The 16,663-nt window shown below is 43.9% G+C and overlaps 1 protein-coding gene across 5 annotated transcripts in view; it reads left to right on the forward strand.

Moving 5' to 3' along the window:
• Armc3 (armadillo repeat containing 3) overlaps positions 1-12,972 on the forward strand; it is a 95,073-nt gene extending 82,101 nt beyond the window's left edge. For 2 of the 5 annotated variants that reach the window (XM_021156443.2, XM_021156444.1), the window contains exons 17-20: positions 334-381; positions 2,923-3,120; positions 6,444-6,606; positions 12,651-12,956. In XM_021156443.2, the coding sequence (XP_021012102.1) occupies positions 334-381; positions 2,923-3,120; positions 6,444-6,606; positions 12,651-12,860 (619 nt within the window). In that variant the 3' untranslated portion in view covers positions 12,861-12,956. Of the gene's footprint in view, positions 1-333; positions 382-2,922; positions 3,121-6,443; positions 6,607-12,650 lie in introns of all 5 variants that reach the window. The other 3 variants (XM_021156446.1, XM_021156447.1, XM_021156445.1) reach the window with 2 other exon arrangements.
• The last annotated feature ends 3,691 nt before the right edge of the window (positions 12,973-16,663 follow it).

Here is a 16,663-nt window from a genome sequence, read left to right on the forward strand (position 1 = left end):
GCGGTGTGCTTTGTGCTTCTATGGTTTTATCTATTCTAAAATCCTATTTGGCTCTGGGGAGATGGCTCTATTGACAAAGTACTTGCCTCGTCTGCACACATACCTGGCTTTAATCCGCAGTAGGACAGCCTGGTAGTTCACACTTGCTATCCCGGCACTCAGGAGGTGAAAGCAGGGGGATCAGATGTTCAAACTTACCCTAGGCATCATAGAGAGTTGGAGGCCAGCCTGGACTACCTGTGTGAAAAAAGTTGAGGGTGGTGGTGGGGACTAAAAATGATTTGTACTTACTAATAGCAATTGAAGGAATCTTTGATTTTTTTTTCAAAATAGTAAAAAGAAAAGTAGACTTCAGTTGATTTGTTCCTCTTACCTTCTGTGGTAAGTAATGGGTAAAGATAAATAATTCCCACCCCCAGTTTGCTTCATTGAAACATAAGCCCCAAACTTGAGAATTGCTTAAAGTAGGTGCTGCTCCTGCCTGGTCCCAGGCTAGCCCCATATTCTTGGCTTATTTGAATCTGGAACAAATTAAGTTCCTGTCCATTAGGCAATTAATTGTTTCAGAAGATCTACTGCTTAATCGTAACATTGTGAGAGTCTAGTCTCCTGAACACAGGACAAAGGAGCGGCATCTGTACATACAAGGAAGGGTGTGGCAAGTTCAGCTAAAGTGACAGTCCCTTCACCTTAAGACTAATGTTCTTATTTACATGCCACTAGTGACGAGGTGACAAAGTCATCTAGAAATCTTGAAGTGTAGAACTGAGGTCAGTCAGAAAGAGGGAAGGAGAGACAGAAGCACTTAGGACACCCCCGAAGCTGCAGCTCGTCCTGAGACTTGTCACTATGGGGTTAGAAGCTGGGGAGCAGGTCTGGGGTTGAGCTGAGGAACACTACATAGCCCACACTGTCCTGTTCTGACCTACCTGGATCCCTGAGACTCGGTCTTTTTATTAACTCTGAAATACTCTGTTCCAACGCCACCCAAGCATATTTCAACAAACCTCTTGATGTTACCCCACACGAGTATGCCATAAGAGTCTCATTTACTGCAGTTGCCCCTTGACAATTATTAAGAGGAAACATTTCTAAAGCTGAAAATACCATTGGAGGGGCCATTAGAGTATGGGTCAGCTGTGAAGTGGGAAGGCTGAGCATCACCAGAGACTCTTGCATCCTTTACGTTTTTTGTTTTTGTTTTTTTTTTTTTAATTCCTTGCAAAGGGGCTGTAGTGACAATCTAGAGGATATGTTAGTTGGTTTTCTGTCAGCTTGAGTCTTCAGGGAAGGCAGAACCTTAAGTGAGAAAATGACCTCAAGCAGATGAGCCTGTAAGCAAGTCTGAAGAATATGTTTTTTTATTAGTGATTGGTGTTGAAGGACTCTGCCCACAGTAAGTAGTACCATCCCTGGAGTCCTGGGGTGTATGAGAGAGCCATGAGGAGCAAGCCAGTAGGCCTTATACCTACATGGCTTACACTTCAGTTCCTGCCTGAAGTTCCAGCCCTGACTTCTTCCCTCTGTGATGTAGTGTCACCTGAGAGATGTAAGCTGAAACCCTTTCCTCCCCAGCCAAAGTTCTGTTGGGTCAGCACTACCTAAGGCAGAGTCACTTGCTCTTCTGTCAGTCCTTCCATCCTTTCAGCTAGTGCCATCCCTGGAAAAAAAGGCTGGTAAAGTAATCCCAAGGAGTACCAGTGACAGAGAAGACATTATCTATTAGCAGGAGATACTGAAAGTAATTATAACATATGGGGTTGGAGGTGGGTCAAAGGTTTAGGAGAAGCTATTTGCAGGAAGGGTGCCCAACAGAAAATGGATTCAAGGAATTCAGCAGCTAGTGCCTAGTGTTAGTCAATGGAAGGGTATGAAGAGCAAGCTTTTCCACCTCCCATGCTAGGGATAATTGGTGTAAACGTGAATAATAACTCACGCAAATGTAAGCAGAGTGCCCAGAGCAATTAAAGTCTTTAATTAGCCGGGCAGTGGTGGTGCACACCTTTAATCCCAGCATTTAGGAGGCAGAGGCAGGGGCAGGGGCAGGCAGATTTCTGAGTTCATGGCTTGCTTGGAGTAAATAGTGAGTTCCAGGATGGCCTGGGCTACACAGAGGAAAATTTGAAAAAAAGAAAAAAAGAAAAAGAAAACTATACAAGCAACAAAGTTTTAAATTAACATGCCACAAAATCTCTTTCTGTTTAAAATGCTACAGAATTTTAAAGAGGGAATTTGTGTGACCATTGACACCACAGTCAGAATAGAAAGGAGCTCAGCCATCCCAGAGTCCTGCCCTGATACTGCAACTCCTTCTTTTCTCTGGATGTCGGGACCTTGTGGTGGTTTTCCTGTCGTTTTTGCCTTTCCAAGGTCTTACTGTGTAGCCCTAGTTAGCCTCGAACTCACTTGTAGACCAGGCTGACCTTGAATCCACAGTAATCTGCCTATCTTTGCCTCCTGAGTGCTGGCATTAAAAGCATGGACTACCAGGTCCAGCCAAGAATGACTTTGATGGGATCATTCGTGTGTTACATCTGATACTGATGTTTTCCAGCCAGCATAATGCCTTTGAGATGCTTCCAAATTGTTCTGTGCGTTAGTAGCCTATCCCTTTTTATTCTTAACCAGTATTTTATTGTATGGTCTTAACACTATATACCTATCTCTTATCAAAGGACATTTGAATTGTCTCTATATTTTTAATTTAAATTAACTTTTAATATAGATGCAAAATAATGAGAGTTGTCATAGCATTTGCATACATACATACATACATACACACATTGTATTTTGTTCTAACTAATTTCCCTCCCCGATTACCCTTTCCTTATTTCCCTGAGGCTTCTCAGATTGACTCAGAGCATAGTTAGTATTTGGTCATTTCGACAGGATATGGGGTTTTATTATTGCTTACTTTCAAAGGAAAGGGAAAGGGAAAAAAGAAGAAGAGAAAATGAAAGAGGAAGAAGAGATCCTGGCAGTGCCCAAGTTCACGGAAGGCAGCCCTGAGAAAGAGTGGTACCCTCCTCCTGACCCTGAGTTCTGTGTGTATGTGCTGGAGGTGACCAAGTCGATACTGCCCATTGTCAACCTTAAGGAACAGATTGAGGTCCTTGCCAAGTGAGTCTCTCCCCTCTCCCTCTCCTTCTCTCTCTGTATATCTATTTTAATTTCAGATTTTTTTTTTTAAAACTTACAGTGGTTTGCTTTTCTTTAAAGTTACTTTAAAATAAAACCAACAAAAGAAGCTGCAATGGTTTACAGCGCCCGTGCTCTGCCTCCCCGCAGAAGCACGATGAATCACACACGGGTGCTCTTCATTTTTGTGTGAATCAGAGTTGAAATCGCTTAGAGACAAACACCTGGTTTTTGCTTTTGCTTTTTTTTTTTTTTTTTTTTTTTTTTTTAACTAAGCTGTTAAGACACATCTTTGGCATGATCTTAGAGAGGTAGTGAGTGAATCTATGTTTAAAAACCAAGTGTTTCCTTAGGTGTATGAGGTACTCAGCATTTAAAGGCATCCTATTGTGAGTTCTCTCTAACCCCCCTGCTGTTTGTTTGTTTCTGTTTTGTTTTGTTTTAATACACATTTCCTTTTCTGATGGATGTCTGCTGATTCATTTGCTATTTCTCTGGAGTGGGCTGTGGGCACTCTGAGAGCTTGCTGCTGGGCAGAACAAGCCCTGTGTAAGCCTCAGAAGTTGCCCTTCTTCACTGGGCTCCTTCCATAAACAGAGGCTGAGGCCCTGAGCAGGTCTCTAAGGGAGCAGGACAGAAAATGGGGACGGGCTCCATGATTGGCACAACCCAGCACGTGAGCTGCTGGCTTCAGCACCAGCTGCAGTGGGGGCTCAGTCAACTGCAGGTGGGAGCCAAGTAGCTGTCCTCAAACCTGGAAGTGACAACTGTAAGCCTCTCAGCTGACAGATCCCCGACTTCTGTCAGACAGGACTGGGGGAGACTCAGTGCGGTTGGCTCTAGAAGGATTTCCTGTGTCCTTGAGGCTTAATGGCTCTGACTGGAGAGTCTTGTAAACACTTGTGCAGTACTTCTCAACACTGTGTCCACTCGTCACTTTTGAATCAGCTTACTTTCAAACAATGATAAGGAGCAAGACAATGGCAGAGGTCTGTCCAGCTGCGGGATGGGCTGTCACTACAGGTGGGGTGACTGCTCGCCTCCACCTCCCTTCCTCATTGTCCTTTGTTTTGGTTTAGTTGCACTGTTTTGTTTTCTTCTTGTGTGTTTTTTAATTTTTATTTATTCACTTTACAACCCAATAACAGCCCTTCCTCTCCTCCCAGTACTCTCTCACACAATCCTCCCCCATTCCACTTTACTTTTGAGAAGTAGGAGCCCCCTCTGGGTGTCACATCCCACCCCCCACATCAAGTTGGGCAGGAGTAGGACTAGGTGCATCCTCTCCCACTGAGGCCAGGCAAGAAGGTCCTTTTAGGGGCCAGGTATCCACAGGGCAGGCGGGCAGGCCAGCAACAGGTTCAGGGACAGCCCCTGCTCTAGTTAGGGGACTCGAATGAAGACCAAGCTGCTCATCTGCTACACAAGTGCAGGGAACCTAGGTCCAGCCCAGACTTGCTCTTTGGTTGGTGATAAAGTCTCTGGGAGTCCCCAAAGGTCCAGGTTAGTTGACTCTGTTGGTCTTTCTATGGAGTCCCTGTCTTCTTGGGTCCCTTAATTCTTCTCTCAACTCTTAGTAAGATCTCCCAAGCTCCGTCTAAGGTTCCAGTGTGAGTCTCTGCATCTCTTTCCATTGACTGCTGGGTGGAGCCTCTCAGAGGACAGATATGCTAGGTTCCTGTTGGCCAGCATAACAGAATATCCTTAGTAGTGTCAAGGATTGATTCCTGCCCATGGAATGGGTTTCAATTTGGAGCAGTCATTGGTTGGCCATTCCCTCAGTCTCTGCTCTATCTTTGTCCCTGCACATCTTGTAGGCAGGACACATTTTGAGTCAAAGGTTTTGTGGGTGAGTTGCTGTCCTAATCTCTCCACTGAGAGTCCTGCCTGGCTACAGGAAGTGATCACTTCAGGATCCATATCCCCCACTGCTAGGAATCTCAGCTAAACTCACTCCCATAGACCCTGTGGGGCCTCTTCCTATCCTAGATCTCTCTGGCAGGTGAGAGAGATTGCCTGTCCCTCCCACTCCCACCAGCCATCTTCCTTCTCTCTTCCTGTTCTCCCTACATCTGAGTACCACCACCCCCCAATCCTCTGTTTTGGGTTTTTAAGGCATTATTCTTCACAGTGTAGCCAAAAACCAATCTTTCCTTTAACTTTTCAATTTTTCTCCCCACCATATGTTCTTAGTTATAGAGAAATTTTAGAGATGTTTGTTGACATTATCATAGAAGATAGTATTTTGGGGGTGGGGATACAAAACAAAGTATCACAATTTCTCTCTCCCACACACCTGCTACTCTTGTGTCTTAGTCAGGGTTTCTATTCCTGCACAAACATCATGACCAAGAAACAAGTTGGGGAGGAAAGGGTTTATTTGACTTACACTTCCATACTGCTGTTCATCACCAAGGAAGTCAGGACTGGAACTCAAGCAGGTCAGAAAGCAGGAGCTGATACAGAGTCCATGGAGGGATGTTCTTTACTGGCTTGCCTCCCCTGGCTTGCTCAGCCTGCTCTCTTATAGAACCAAGACTACCAGCCCAGAGATGGTCCCACCCACAAGGGGCCTTTCCCCTTGATCACTAATTGAGAAAATGCCTTACAGTTGTATCTCATGCAGGCATTTCTTCTACTGAAGCTCCTTTCTCTGTGATAACTCCAGCTATGTCAAGTTGACACAAAACTAGCCAGTACACCTTGAAATACATTTTTCTTCCTCCTCCTCTTCTACTCTCCTTTGATGTCAGTGTTATATAATGCCATACCATTCTTAATTCAAAAGATAAATTCTAAAAGAAAAACGTCATGAAATTTATAGTGGGCTACTCCAATGCACTGTACACTGGTCAGGCTGAAGAAGCCTCACAAGGGCTAGCCAGCCTTGGCAACGTGCTGAGACCTTCTCTCACAAGAATAGAAAGAAAAAGCTCACCAGTTAGTAAATGCCTCAACTTTCAGACTAAAATACTCCCCCCACTGTTCAAGAGTAAGATAAAAATTTAAAACTACATTTATATTCAGTGTGATAGTCATTTGGCCTATGTTATGTCCACTGGTATCTTAGCATTCATTTTCTTTTTTTGTGTTGAATCAAATCACAGGATTCCAGTGTGTATATGTGTCTGTGATTGCCTCAGTACAATAAGCATGCTGATTTTTTTTCCTGCAGGTATATTTATTTTTTTAAGTAAAACAAATAAAAAAACAGAGGAAGTGTAGTTTTTACATGTGCAATTATATATGTAATCATCTAAAGTAAGTGATTAAAACTGTTTTTCATCTCAATGTAATGAGCACAGGTATGTGGCAGATAAAATGGGCGGTAAGATTCCAAAAGAGAAGCTAGCTGATTTCAGCTGGGAACTTCATATAAGTGAGTTGAAATTTCAACTGAAATCCAATGTCGTACCAATTGGATACATCAAGAAGGGAATCTTTTATCATCGAGCGTTGCTTTTCAAGGTATTTAAGATATTTCTGTCTCTTGTCTTATTAGGTTAAAAGTGTTTTCTTTATCTTATCAGGATATTAATCTTTGCATTTATACTTATGTAATTTGAAATACATGTGACTATACACACACAGAGGCATACACACACACACACACATGTGCACCTGCACATACATTTCATCAGACTACTAGAAGTACTGTCATTCAAATTTATCATCTACCTCTGTCCTTTTGGGATTCCTGCAGGGTTTGGAGGTGAGAGATAGGACTGTGATAGAGTCTGCCATTAAGAGGTGCCTAAGTCTCTGAGGTGATGCCAGAGAAGGGCTCAGAGAGAGAAGTGACACACGGCCAATCTGTTAGAGGCTACATAGGTTCTATCAGCTGTCAGGTGTGCTGGAGCTCACACACCGGCAATCCTGGTTCCTGGGAGGCTGAGGAGGGAAGATTTTCTAGTTTGAGGCCACCATAGGCTGCACAGCAAGAATCTGCCGTTTAAAAACAAGTCTTGGTGCTGGAGAGATGGCTCAGGGGTTAAGAGCATGGACTGCTCTTCCAAAGGTCCTGAGTTCAACACGTAGCAACCATATTGTGGCTCACAACCATCTGTATTGGGATCTGATGCCCTCTTCTGGTGTGTCTGAAGACAGCTACAGTGTACTCATATAAATAAAATAATTCTAAAAACAAAACAAAACAGAAAAAAACAAGTCTCTGAGCCAGGAAGGTGGCTCAGCAGGTAAGGACACTTCTTAATCAAAGCAGATGACCTAAGATTCTTCCTCAGGATCCACAAAGAAGGTGAATGTGCACATGCAAACACACACAAACACACACAGGGAGATAAACACACACACAGATAAACACACATACAGGGAGATAAACACACACACAAAGATAAACACACAGAGAGATAAACATACAAACACACACAGGAAGATAAACACACACACATAGAGATAAACACACTGAGAGATAAACATACAAACACACATAGGGAGATAAACACACACACAGATAAACACACAAACACACAGAGAGATAAACATACAAATATACACAGGGAGATAAACACACACACAGAGATAAACACACACACAGGGAGATAAACACAGACACAGAGAGATAAACATACAAATTCATACAGGGAGATAAACACACAGAGAGATAAACACACAAACACACACAGGGAGATAAACACAGACACAGAGAGATAAACATACAAACTCATACAGGGAGATAAACACACAGAGAGATAAACATATAAACACACAGATAAACATACAAACACACAGAGAGATAAACACACAAACATATAGATATAAACACACAAATACACGCAGAGAGATAAATATATAAACACCAGAGAGGTAAACACACAAACACCCAGAGAGACAAACACAAGCACACAGAGAGATAAACACACAAACACATACAGAGAAAGAAACACACAGAGAGAAATACACACACACACACACACACAGAGAAAGAGGTAGGTGAGAGGGAGAAGGAGAGAGAGGAGAGAGAGAAAGACAAAGATACACACACACACAGAAAAAAAAATATCACTAGGTAGAAAAAAAAACTTTCTAAACCATATAAACAGCTACACTTAAAATAACATTGGTATGAGAAGCAGTTGTCCATTTAATTCCTCCTGCAGAGGCTATCATGTGGATAGAAAGCAGGAGGATGGAAAGAGAGAGTGGGCGTATTTGAAGGCCTGAGATGAAGCATCAGATGAATCTGCCCTTCACCCTAAAATTTGAGTCAACGCTCAAATGTTTTTTGGTCAGGAATGTGTGTGTGTGTGTGTGTGTGTGTGTGTGTGTGTGTGTGTGTGTGATTTTGAAAGGCCATTCACGTTGGAGACAGAGGAATGAATTAGAACAGACACACACCTAGAGACAGGACAACCCACTAGATTGTGGGCAGACAAGTACAGGTGACAAATTATAAGGTGGAAGGAGGATAAGGCTGAGAAGACTCAGATATAAGCACCAAGAGGACTTGGTAGCTGCCTGTATGTCATTGGGAGAATGCCTGGGAAGAGAAGAATGATCCCCAGGCCCTGGGCAAGGCAAGCAGAGAAGACAGCACCACTCACCAAGCCTGGGCACAGGAAGACGGAGCATAGTGAAGCTTAAGAGAGCATGTTTCTTTTTTATCCACTGTGTAAGAACTTAGGAAACATTTCCTGAACATACAGACTGAAAAATTACATTTCTTCTATCTACCAAGAGCTAGAAACTTCTGTATCACTGACTTTTCTCCTTTCTGTGACCAACCACCTAGCAAGAAGCAATTTAAGGGAAAAAGGGGGTTTGTTCAATACCAAGGACATGGGGAGGTATGGCAGCTGCAGCTGATAACACTGCACACACAGTGAGGAAGCAGGGGAAGAGACAGAGGTATGACACTTTTTTTCTTTTTTCTCCCCTTTATGCAATCCCCAATCCCCACCCTTAGCCCATGGGATGCTGCTGGCCACATTCAGAGTGGCTCTTCTCTCCTCCTTCTCCAGTTCTTACAGATACCCTGAGGCATGACTACTAGCTGTGAAAGGGTTTATCCATCACTGAAGGAAGTAAGGTCAGGAACTCAAAGCAGCTCAGGAACCGGAAGGCAGGAGCTGATGCAGAGATCATGGACAAGTGCTGCTTACCAGTTTGCTCCCTAAGGCTGACTCAGACTGCTTTCATATGCCCAGGGCCTCAGGGCCTATTGATGGCCTCACCCACAATGGACTGGGCCCTCCCCCTGTCAATCACTATTTAACAAATGCCCTACAGGCCTGCCTACAGCCTGAGCTTATGGGAGGCATTTTCTCCACTGAAGCTTCCTCCTCTCTGAGGACTCTATACCTTCTGTCAAGTTGGCATAAATGTAGCTGGCATGACCATCCTAATCCCATCACACTCCAGTTTGCATCTCACTCTAGTTTTACCTTAATCCTACTCATCATCAAAGTACCTTTTAATATTACAAAGCACCACAGGCTGGTGTGGCAAGGGGTCTAAGCAGCAAATATTTCTCACAGTTCTAGAGGCAGTGAAATCCAAGGTAAACCGAAGGATTTGTATCTGGGTAGGGACTTCTTCCTGGTTTGCAGTTAGCTGCATTACTGAGGCATCTTCACAGGGTAGAAGATCTTATTTCTTCCTGTTTGTTTGTTTGAGACAGGGTCTCTGCATAGCCCTGTCTGTCCTAGAACTCAATCTGTAGACCAGACTGGCCTTAAACTCACAGAGATCTATTTGCTTCCAGGATTGCTGGGATTAAAGGTGTGTGCCATTACAGGCCAGGCAGATCTTCCTGTTTTTCTAATTCCTAGAGAGGGAGGTCTCACCCTCATGATCTCTGCTAAGCCTAGCCACCTCCCAAAAGTCTCACCTCCAAATACATTATTAGAGTTACGGTGTCAGGATATAGATTTGAAAGGGTGCACGGATCTTCAATACCTAACTCTGATCCCGCTTATAGGCTACCTGGGTCATGCAATTACTTAGCATTCCACCACTGAATGCTAAGCAAGGTGCTCTCTGAATCTCTTACTCTTTATCCTCTCCAAACATCCTCTTTAGATCATTTTCTTCCAGACCGATGGCCCTAGTTTGGCTTTACTCCCTGCCAGTCCGCAACCAACAAGTCACTCACTGGTAACCTCAGCTCTTCCACCGGCACGGTAGTTCCAGAGTAATGGCTCAGAGGGTTATTATCTACTAACGATGCTTATGGTCTTCTGCTAGGCTTGTTTCCCAAATAGCATGTACCTTATTTAACCCATTGAACCTATTCTATGTCTGCCACACGGCTGGTTAGCTTTCCTCAGAGTTCACGTGGAGAATCTTGAGCCTCTGATTATCTCCCAGAGTTCCAATCTCTGTATTGGATCTCCCACCTTCTACTTCTTGCCTTTTGCTAATAGCCCATCAGCTTTTTATTGACAGGTGATGCTTCCACAAGAGATTATCCCTGCACAAACTCCCTCGTTTCCCTTCCTCTTCTCTCCTCCATCTTTCATAGCTTGCCAACCAACTGGGACCAGTTGTCAGTCCTGTCCACTCGGATGCACAGGCTGCAGAAGGTGACAGGGCTGTCCATGTTTAGGTGGAGGTGTATGTCAATCCATTTCCAGCCTATCACTTGCATTTTCTTAATGCTTTCCAGGATCTAAGCCCCACCCCTGCTCCCCTTCCCTCTGAGCAGGGGACTTTTGGGTGTTCCACATTACAAGGAAAATAGCTTTTTAGACACAAGCTAGTTCACTTACTCAGCAACTCAGAAGATTGCCTTAGGCTGCACACTGGAGGCAGATGTGAAGCCAGGTCACAACCTTAAAGTACCTTACAAATAGGGCACGCTCTAGCAAATAGGGGATGGTTATCTATTGTAGTTCTTCAGTAGGAAATAAGAGACACACCAGTAAATGTTTCTTTGGAGAATCTTTCTCTCTCTCTCTCTCTCTCTCTCTCTCTCTCTCTCTCTCTCTCTCATGCACACACATACACATACACACAAAGTCTTTGTATCGTTGAGGGAGACAGATTTTGATACTTTGTGCTCTGCAGTCAGGTCACTGCTTTCTAGGCTGTCTTCAGCTATAGGACAAACAGTATCAAAATCAAAACCTAAGAGTCCTGAGAATGACCACCAAGTCTTTATCATTTTGGCCTATCCTGAACTATGCAGTTTGGAAAAGTCACACATAGTAACAAATACACTCTGTTAAAACAGGACTTCTCTTCCCCCGGTGCTTCTAACACTTAGCCTTGTTGGATGGGGCTTGGCACTCATTACTTCCTCACACAAGCATCCAGGTCCCATGCTTCTTCCCAGCTCACAGAGGAAGAAATGGAAGCCTGGCCTTGCAAAGCCCGCCCTTGGCTTATGGTCACACTAGTTGGTAAGCATCAGGGCCCAGTTGAAATTTGAACCCGGGCAGTTTAAACAAGCGCTTTTATTCATTATGGCATGGCAGAAAATTAAAATAATCCTTAAATTATTTTAAGGATTCTTAAGGAATGGACTTTAGCTACCTCAAGCGTGGCAAACATAGCTCTGGCGGTCCCTACCCTTCTCCCCCTCTCCCTCTGACTTGCTAAACACTGTAAGAACACATTCCCAAAACTGTCCCCACGGTTAGCTCCCTTGTTTGCCTACTTCCTCCTTTAGAAGCTGACTATCAAGGTCCAGCTATGAAGTACTGAAGTCCAGCAAGCAAAAGCTCCCTTAGGCTCACCTAATGAACATGTCCAGTTAAAATTAAATACCTCATCCTAACATGGGTTTTCTCCTTTGACCTTTATAAACAGCCATTTTCTATGGACCATGCCTGTCTCCTTTCTATCCGGAGACAGTCCTTTGTCCCAGGGACAAATACCCCTTCTTCTTCACTCTGTTCTCTCCCCTTTCTCCCTTGTCCTCCCTCTCCAGCCTTTGTCTCTTATGTCTTGCCCCCTGTCCGTCTGGGTCAAATAAATCTCCTTTGTGTTGAGAACTTGGTCTTGGGGCTTCTAAGTTGTACCACTTTCTCTTTCATTTAAACAAACAAAGCAACAACAACCCCCTCTAAATCAGAGGAAATCAGAGGGAGGAACCAAGTGCAGTGGGGTAGCAGTCTGACGCTAGAGAGCTAGCTGCAGTTTGCTGTCTCCTGCCCCATGGTTCTCTCTACACCACAAAGCAGACTGGCTGGAAATAGAACTTGCTTCAACCTCACTGCCTACCATGGCCAAAGAGCACCCTGGGCTGTGGAAAGGCAGATGGATACATGGGCTGGAGCCCTGGGGTAGCACCCCTCCAATCACCCTGTCCAACTTGTATTCCATTACATTAACCTCCTGAAAACTGTTCTTTCCCAGGGCACTCCGGCACACACTGAGTCTATTCTGCCCTCAGGGACAGCCCATATATGGCTCCTACCTCTCTACTCTCCATTTTCTTGCTTAAGGTCAAACATAGTTGCATGCCCGTGTTTAACTCTCCCCCTAAGGCTCTCTCTCCATCAGCTAGCAAATGACCCTGAGCCCCTGGTGTCTTATTCCTCCTGCAGGCACTGGCTGATAAAATCGGGGTAGGCTGCAGCCTGGTGCGTGGTGAGTACAGCCGAGGGTGGAACGAAGTGAAGCTGGTGAATGAGGCTCGGAAAGGCATGATCGGGAACCTGCCCCCACCCGAAGAATACATCGTGGATCTCATGTTCCACCCGGGGAACCTGCTGAAGCTGCGCAGCAAAGAGGCTGACCTCTACCGCTTTCTGTAGTCGCCAGAGACAAGAGCACCCAAGCCAGAAATTGTCTTTACATGTTTTCTAAGAGGGGCTTTAGCCGATTGGATAATTTCAAATAAAAGTATTAGAAATGGCTCTGTGTAGAAATAAACTGTGGATGTGGATGTGGCTATGCGGTGCTCCAGGTTCAGGCTGTAGCGTTCCGGGTCTGTCGGGGTCTCCATCCCCACTCAAGGTTATCATGGGTAAGACCAACTCAGCCCTCTTGGAGCTTAACATCTTTTATGAAGGTGCGCAGCAACTGCTTCCTATGATGGGACAGGCTTATCCCTGTTCCGCTTTGGTATTCAGAACACTTAGTTTAAATAAACTCAGTCCAATTGAGTCTCAGTCACCTCCTCTGGATTTAGGATTTAAGAGACTCTGGAATCTCAAAGTACTTTCTAACTTAATTGTTCATGTTTATTTGTTTATTTTTAACACTGATTATTGACTGAGGAGATAACTGTGGTGGTTTGAGTAAGAATGGCCCCCACGGGCTCATATACTTGGCAGGTTGGCCATTAGGGAGTCAGGCTACTTGACAAGGATTACGAGGTGTGGCCTTGTTAGAGGAAGTACGTACTGGGTGTGGGCTTTGGAGTTTCAAAAGCTCAAGCTAGGCGCTTGTCTTTCTCTTCTTGCTGCCTCTGCGTGCTGATGTAGAACTCTCAGCTCCTTCTCCATCACGAACTATGTCTACCTGCACGCTGCCATGCCTCTCACCCTGATGATAAAAGACGGTTGTTGAGCTGAAAGTCAGGCCCAGTTAAATGTTTTCCTTTATAGAATTTGCCATGGTCCTCATGTCTCTTCACAGCAATAAGACACTGATTAAGACAGTGGCTCACTGTGGAAACCACTTGCCACAAACATGAAGACCAGAGCTCACATCTCTGGTACACACCTAAAAAGCTATCCACACTGCTGCTAAGCACGACGTCGTGATTAATGTCTGACCTCTACACCTATGTGTACACAGACACACACACACACACACAAACCCCAGCATGTTTAATTTAATACTGGGTCACCCAAAAATTATTTCTCATTAATATAATTTGAAAATTATGTGATTCCAAGCAAGAAACAGTTACATAGAAGCAAACAGGACAGATCCTTGATGAGAACTCGTTTCTTACCAAAGGGGAGAGATAAATAGCCATTTCAAATGGTAACACAGATGAACACTAAAGTCTGAAGTTTATCTATATAATCATTATCCTAGAGTATTTTATAATAAGACTGATTTTAAAATTTTTTCATTAATTCATTGTTTTTTTTTTGAGATTGATTTTTTTAAAGAACTATGGCTAAAATTGTTTTCCAAAAACCACAGCCTGTGGGAATGAAAACATGGTTCATGAAATACGAGCTTTGCAAGAGTGAGAAGGTGAGTTTGAATCTTTTAACACTCAGATAAGAGGCAGGGAGCCTGGAGCTGTGTAAATGCCAACTCCGCTGGTGGGCAGCATGCCCAGGACAGCTGCTAGCCTCTGGTTCAGTGAGAAGCCCCGTTTCATAGCACTAAGGAGACACCAAGCATCCCGTTCTGTCCTCTGGATGGACACAAGTGGGCATAGATTGCCCCTACACACTTGTGGACATACAACACAGCATACATCTGAGCACACACATTCACACAAAGACACAGATCTGTAATTATAGAGCATATAATTTTTTCTTTCAGAATAAGCTTCTTTATTTTTCCAGTGGCATGGTAAATTATATTTATCATGCGGTTTAATGAATCAGAGTGTGGATTATAGGGCACAAGCCCATCTCAGCATTTTTCAAGCCTTTTTTGACCCGGCAAACACTCATGATGGATTACAAAGATTTATAAAGTGTAACAAGATGAAAATGAATGACAAACAGGAGCACAGAAGATGAGAGAGAGAGAGAGAGAGAGAGAGAGAGAGAGAGAGAGCTCACAGCCAGGAATGAGCTGAGCATGCAAAATGTGTCCATGAAGACCATAAATGACTCCACTCCAGACAGCGGCTGAAGAGACAATGCTGTCTGCTAAGTGATTAGACCAAGTCCCCCAGCTAACAGCACAGAGGACCTTCTTAGAAGGGACAGAGATGGGGATTTCTCCTTCTGGAGCTTCACTGAAATAATCAAACATAACAGGAAGAGACCAGTGCATTATATTGTGAAATAATAATTTCCTGGGCCCATGGCCAGCCATCAGTAGATCTAGCATGAGAAGAACGTGATGGCAGTTCAGGGGGAGCTGCTGTGGAGGCCCAGGCACACGTGTGCTCTTGCTGCGAGCGCTGGTATACATGTGCTCTTACTTACTTATTAGACAGTTTCACACAACGTCCCTCTTAGGTTCTAGGTAAATATTGAACAGCTTAATAGCTTGCATTCTATCTATTTCCAGGCAGGGCTTTTAAGCTCAAGCACCATATAGTTGAATGTCCACCCAATCACAAAATAATTTGCAAAGGCAACAACGTTTATGAAATGCCTGTAAATGAACCTAAGAGGAAACATGAGAGAGACTGCACGGCAAGACTGAATGTGCTTCTGGCTGGGAGACTATAGTCATCCTTCCCATATCAACACACGAACAGTATTATTTCCATTAGAATCCCAGTGTGCCCTTTCTGAAGTTGGGTGCAGAATACATCTAGAAGAATGTGCAAGTATCCACACTATGAAATAGAACAATACAGAGGGGATTAGCTTTCCATTTCCTTTCACTTATCAGAACATGTGCTGAGAAGCAACCAGAAGTCAACCAACTAGCATAGCACAAACATAAGAGAAGACGTAAGACTCCAGATGAAAACCGCTATGTAGTAGTTAGGATTTATTGTTACAAAAGTAGTTTGTTCAGTAGGAATGTGGCAGCCTATTTAGAAGGTTACTGTAGTCTTAGCATGAAAGGCCTTTGCTGTATTTGGCAGGAGAAATGAGTCACTGAAGAACATATATAAGTTTTGCAACATAAAACTTGTAAATAAAATACACCGTGAATAAGATTGCAGACAAGGAGGAAAAGATGTGGCATGTGTAGTGGACAAAAATGTTCATATCCTTAATAAGCAAAAGTCTTCTATAAATCACCAAGGAAAAACAAACAGTCCATTTGGAAAACAGCCCAAAAAAGTGCATGTTTCTACCATGGTAACAAGCAATTGCCAACCTCAATAACCTAAGTTAAGTATTTTTAATGAGAGTATACATCAAACACAAATCAATTGGGGTTTTCTGCACAGTCATGCAAGGCTTCAGACTGACAGATGTCTGCTGTAGTGTGGATATAGCTTGACCTCAAAGTATCCATGTGCTGGTGGCTTGTCCTCCGATTCACTAGTACTCAGAAGTGGCGGGCTCTGTAATCATGGGGCTGGAAGCAGGTTGACTGGGCTAGGAAGTCAGAAAGGAATCGATGCTGGTGAAGGCTTCCAGGTGGCCACCTTCACCAAGACTGGGTTGCTGTGTCTCCCACTTTCCTTCACACTCATGTATTTGCCACATGACACCACCCACTCATCCTGGTGGCCCTCTCTTAGACTTTCTAGCCACCAAACTACATGAGAAGCATGAATCCTTCCAACACCCAACAGGAGGCATTCTCCAACACAAGTATCACCTGCTCAGCTGTTTCTGATGAATAGATTGATCCAAAGCCTTCCATTGTGCAGCTGTGCATGCCAGGACATGAGGCTCTCTCCATCACTTCAGTAGGAGGGAAGGTTTTGCAGAATTATGGCTTGGGCACAGCCTGTGGCTCAGTTCAAGCTACACACCTGGATGAGATCATTGAGATTAAGATGTTT

This window comes from Mus caroli, chromosome 2 (assembly GCF_900094665.2).
Source record: "Mus caroli chromosome 2, CAROLI_EIJ_v1.1, whole genome shotgun sequence".
NCBI classification, from domain to species: Eukaryota; Metazoa; Chordata; class Mammalia; order Rodentia; family Muridae; genus Mus; species Mus caroli.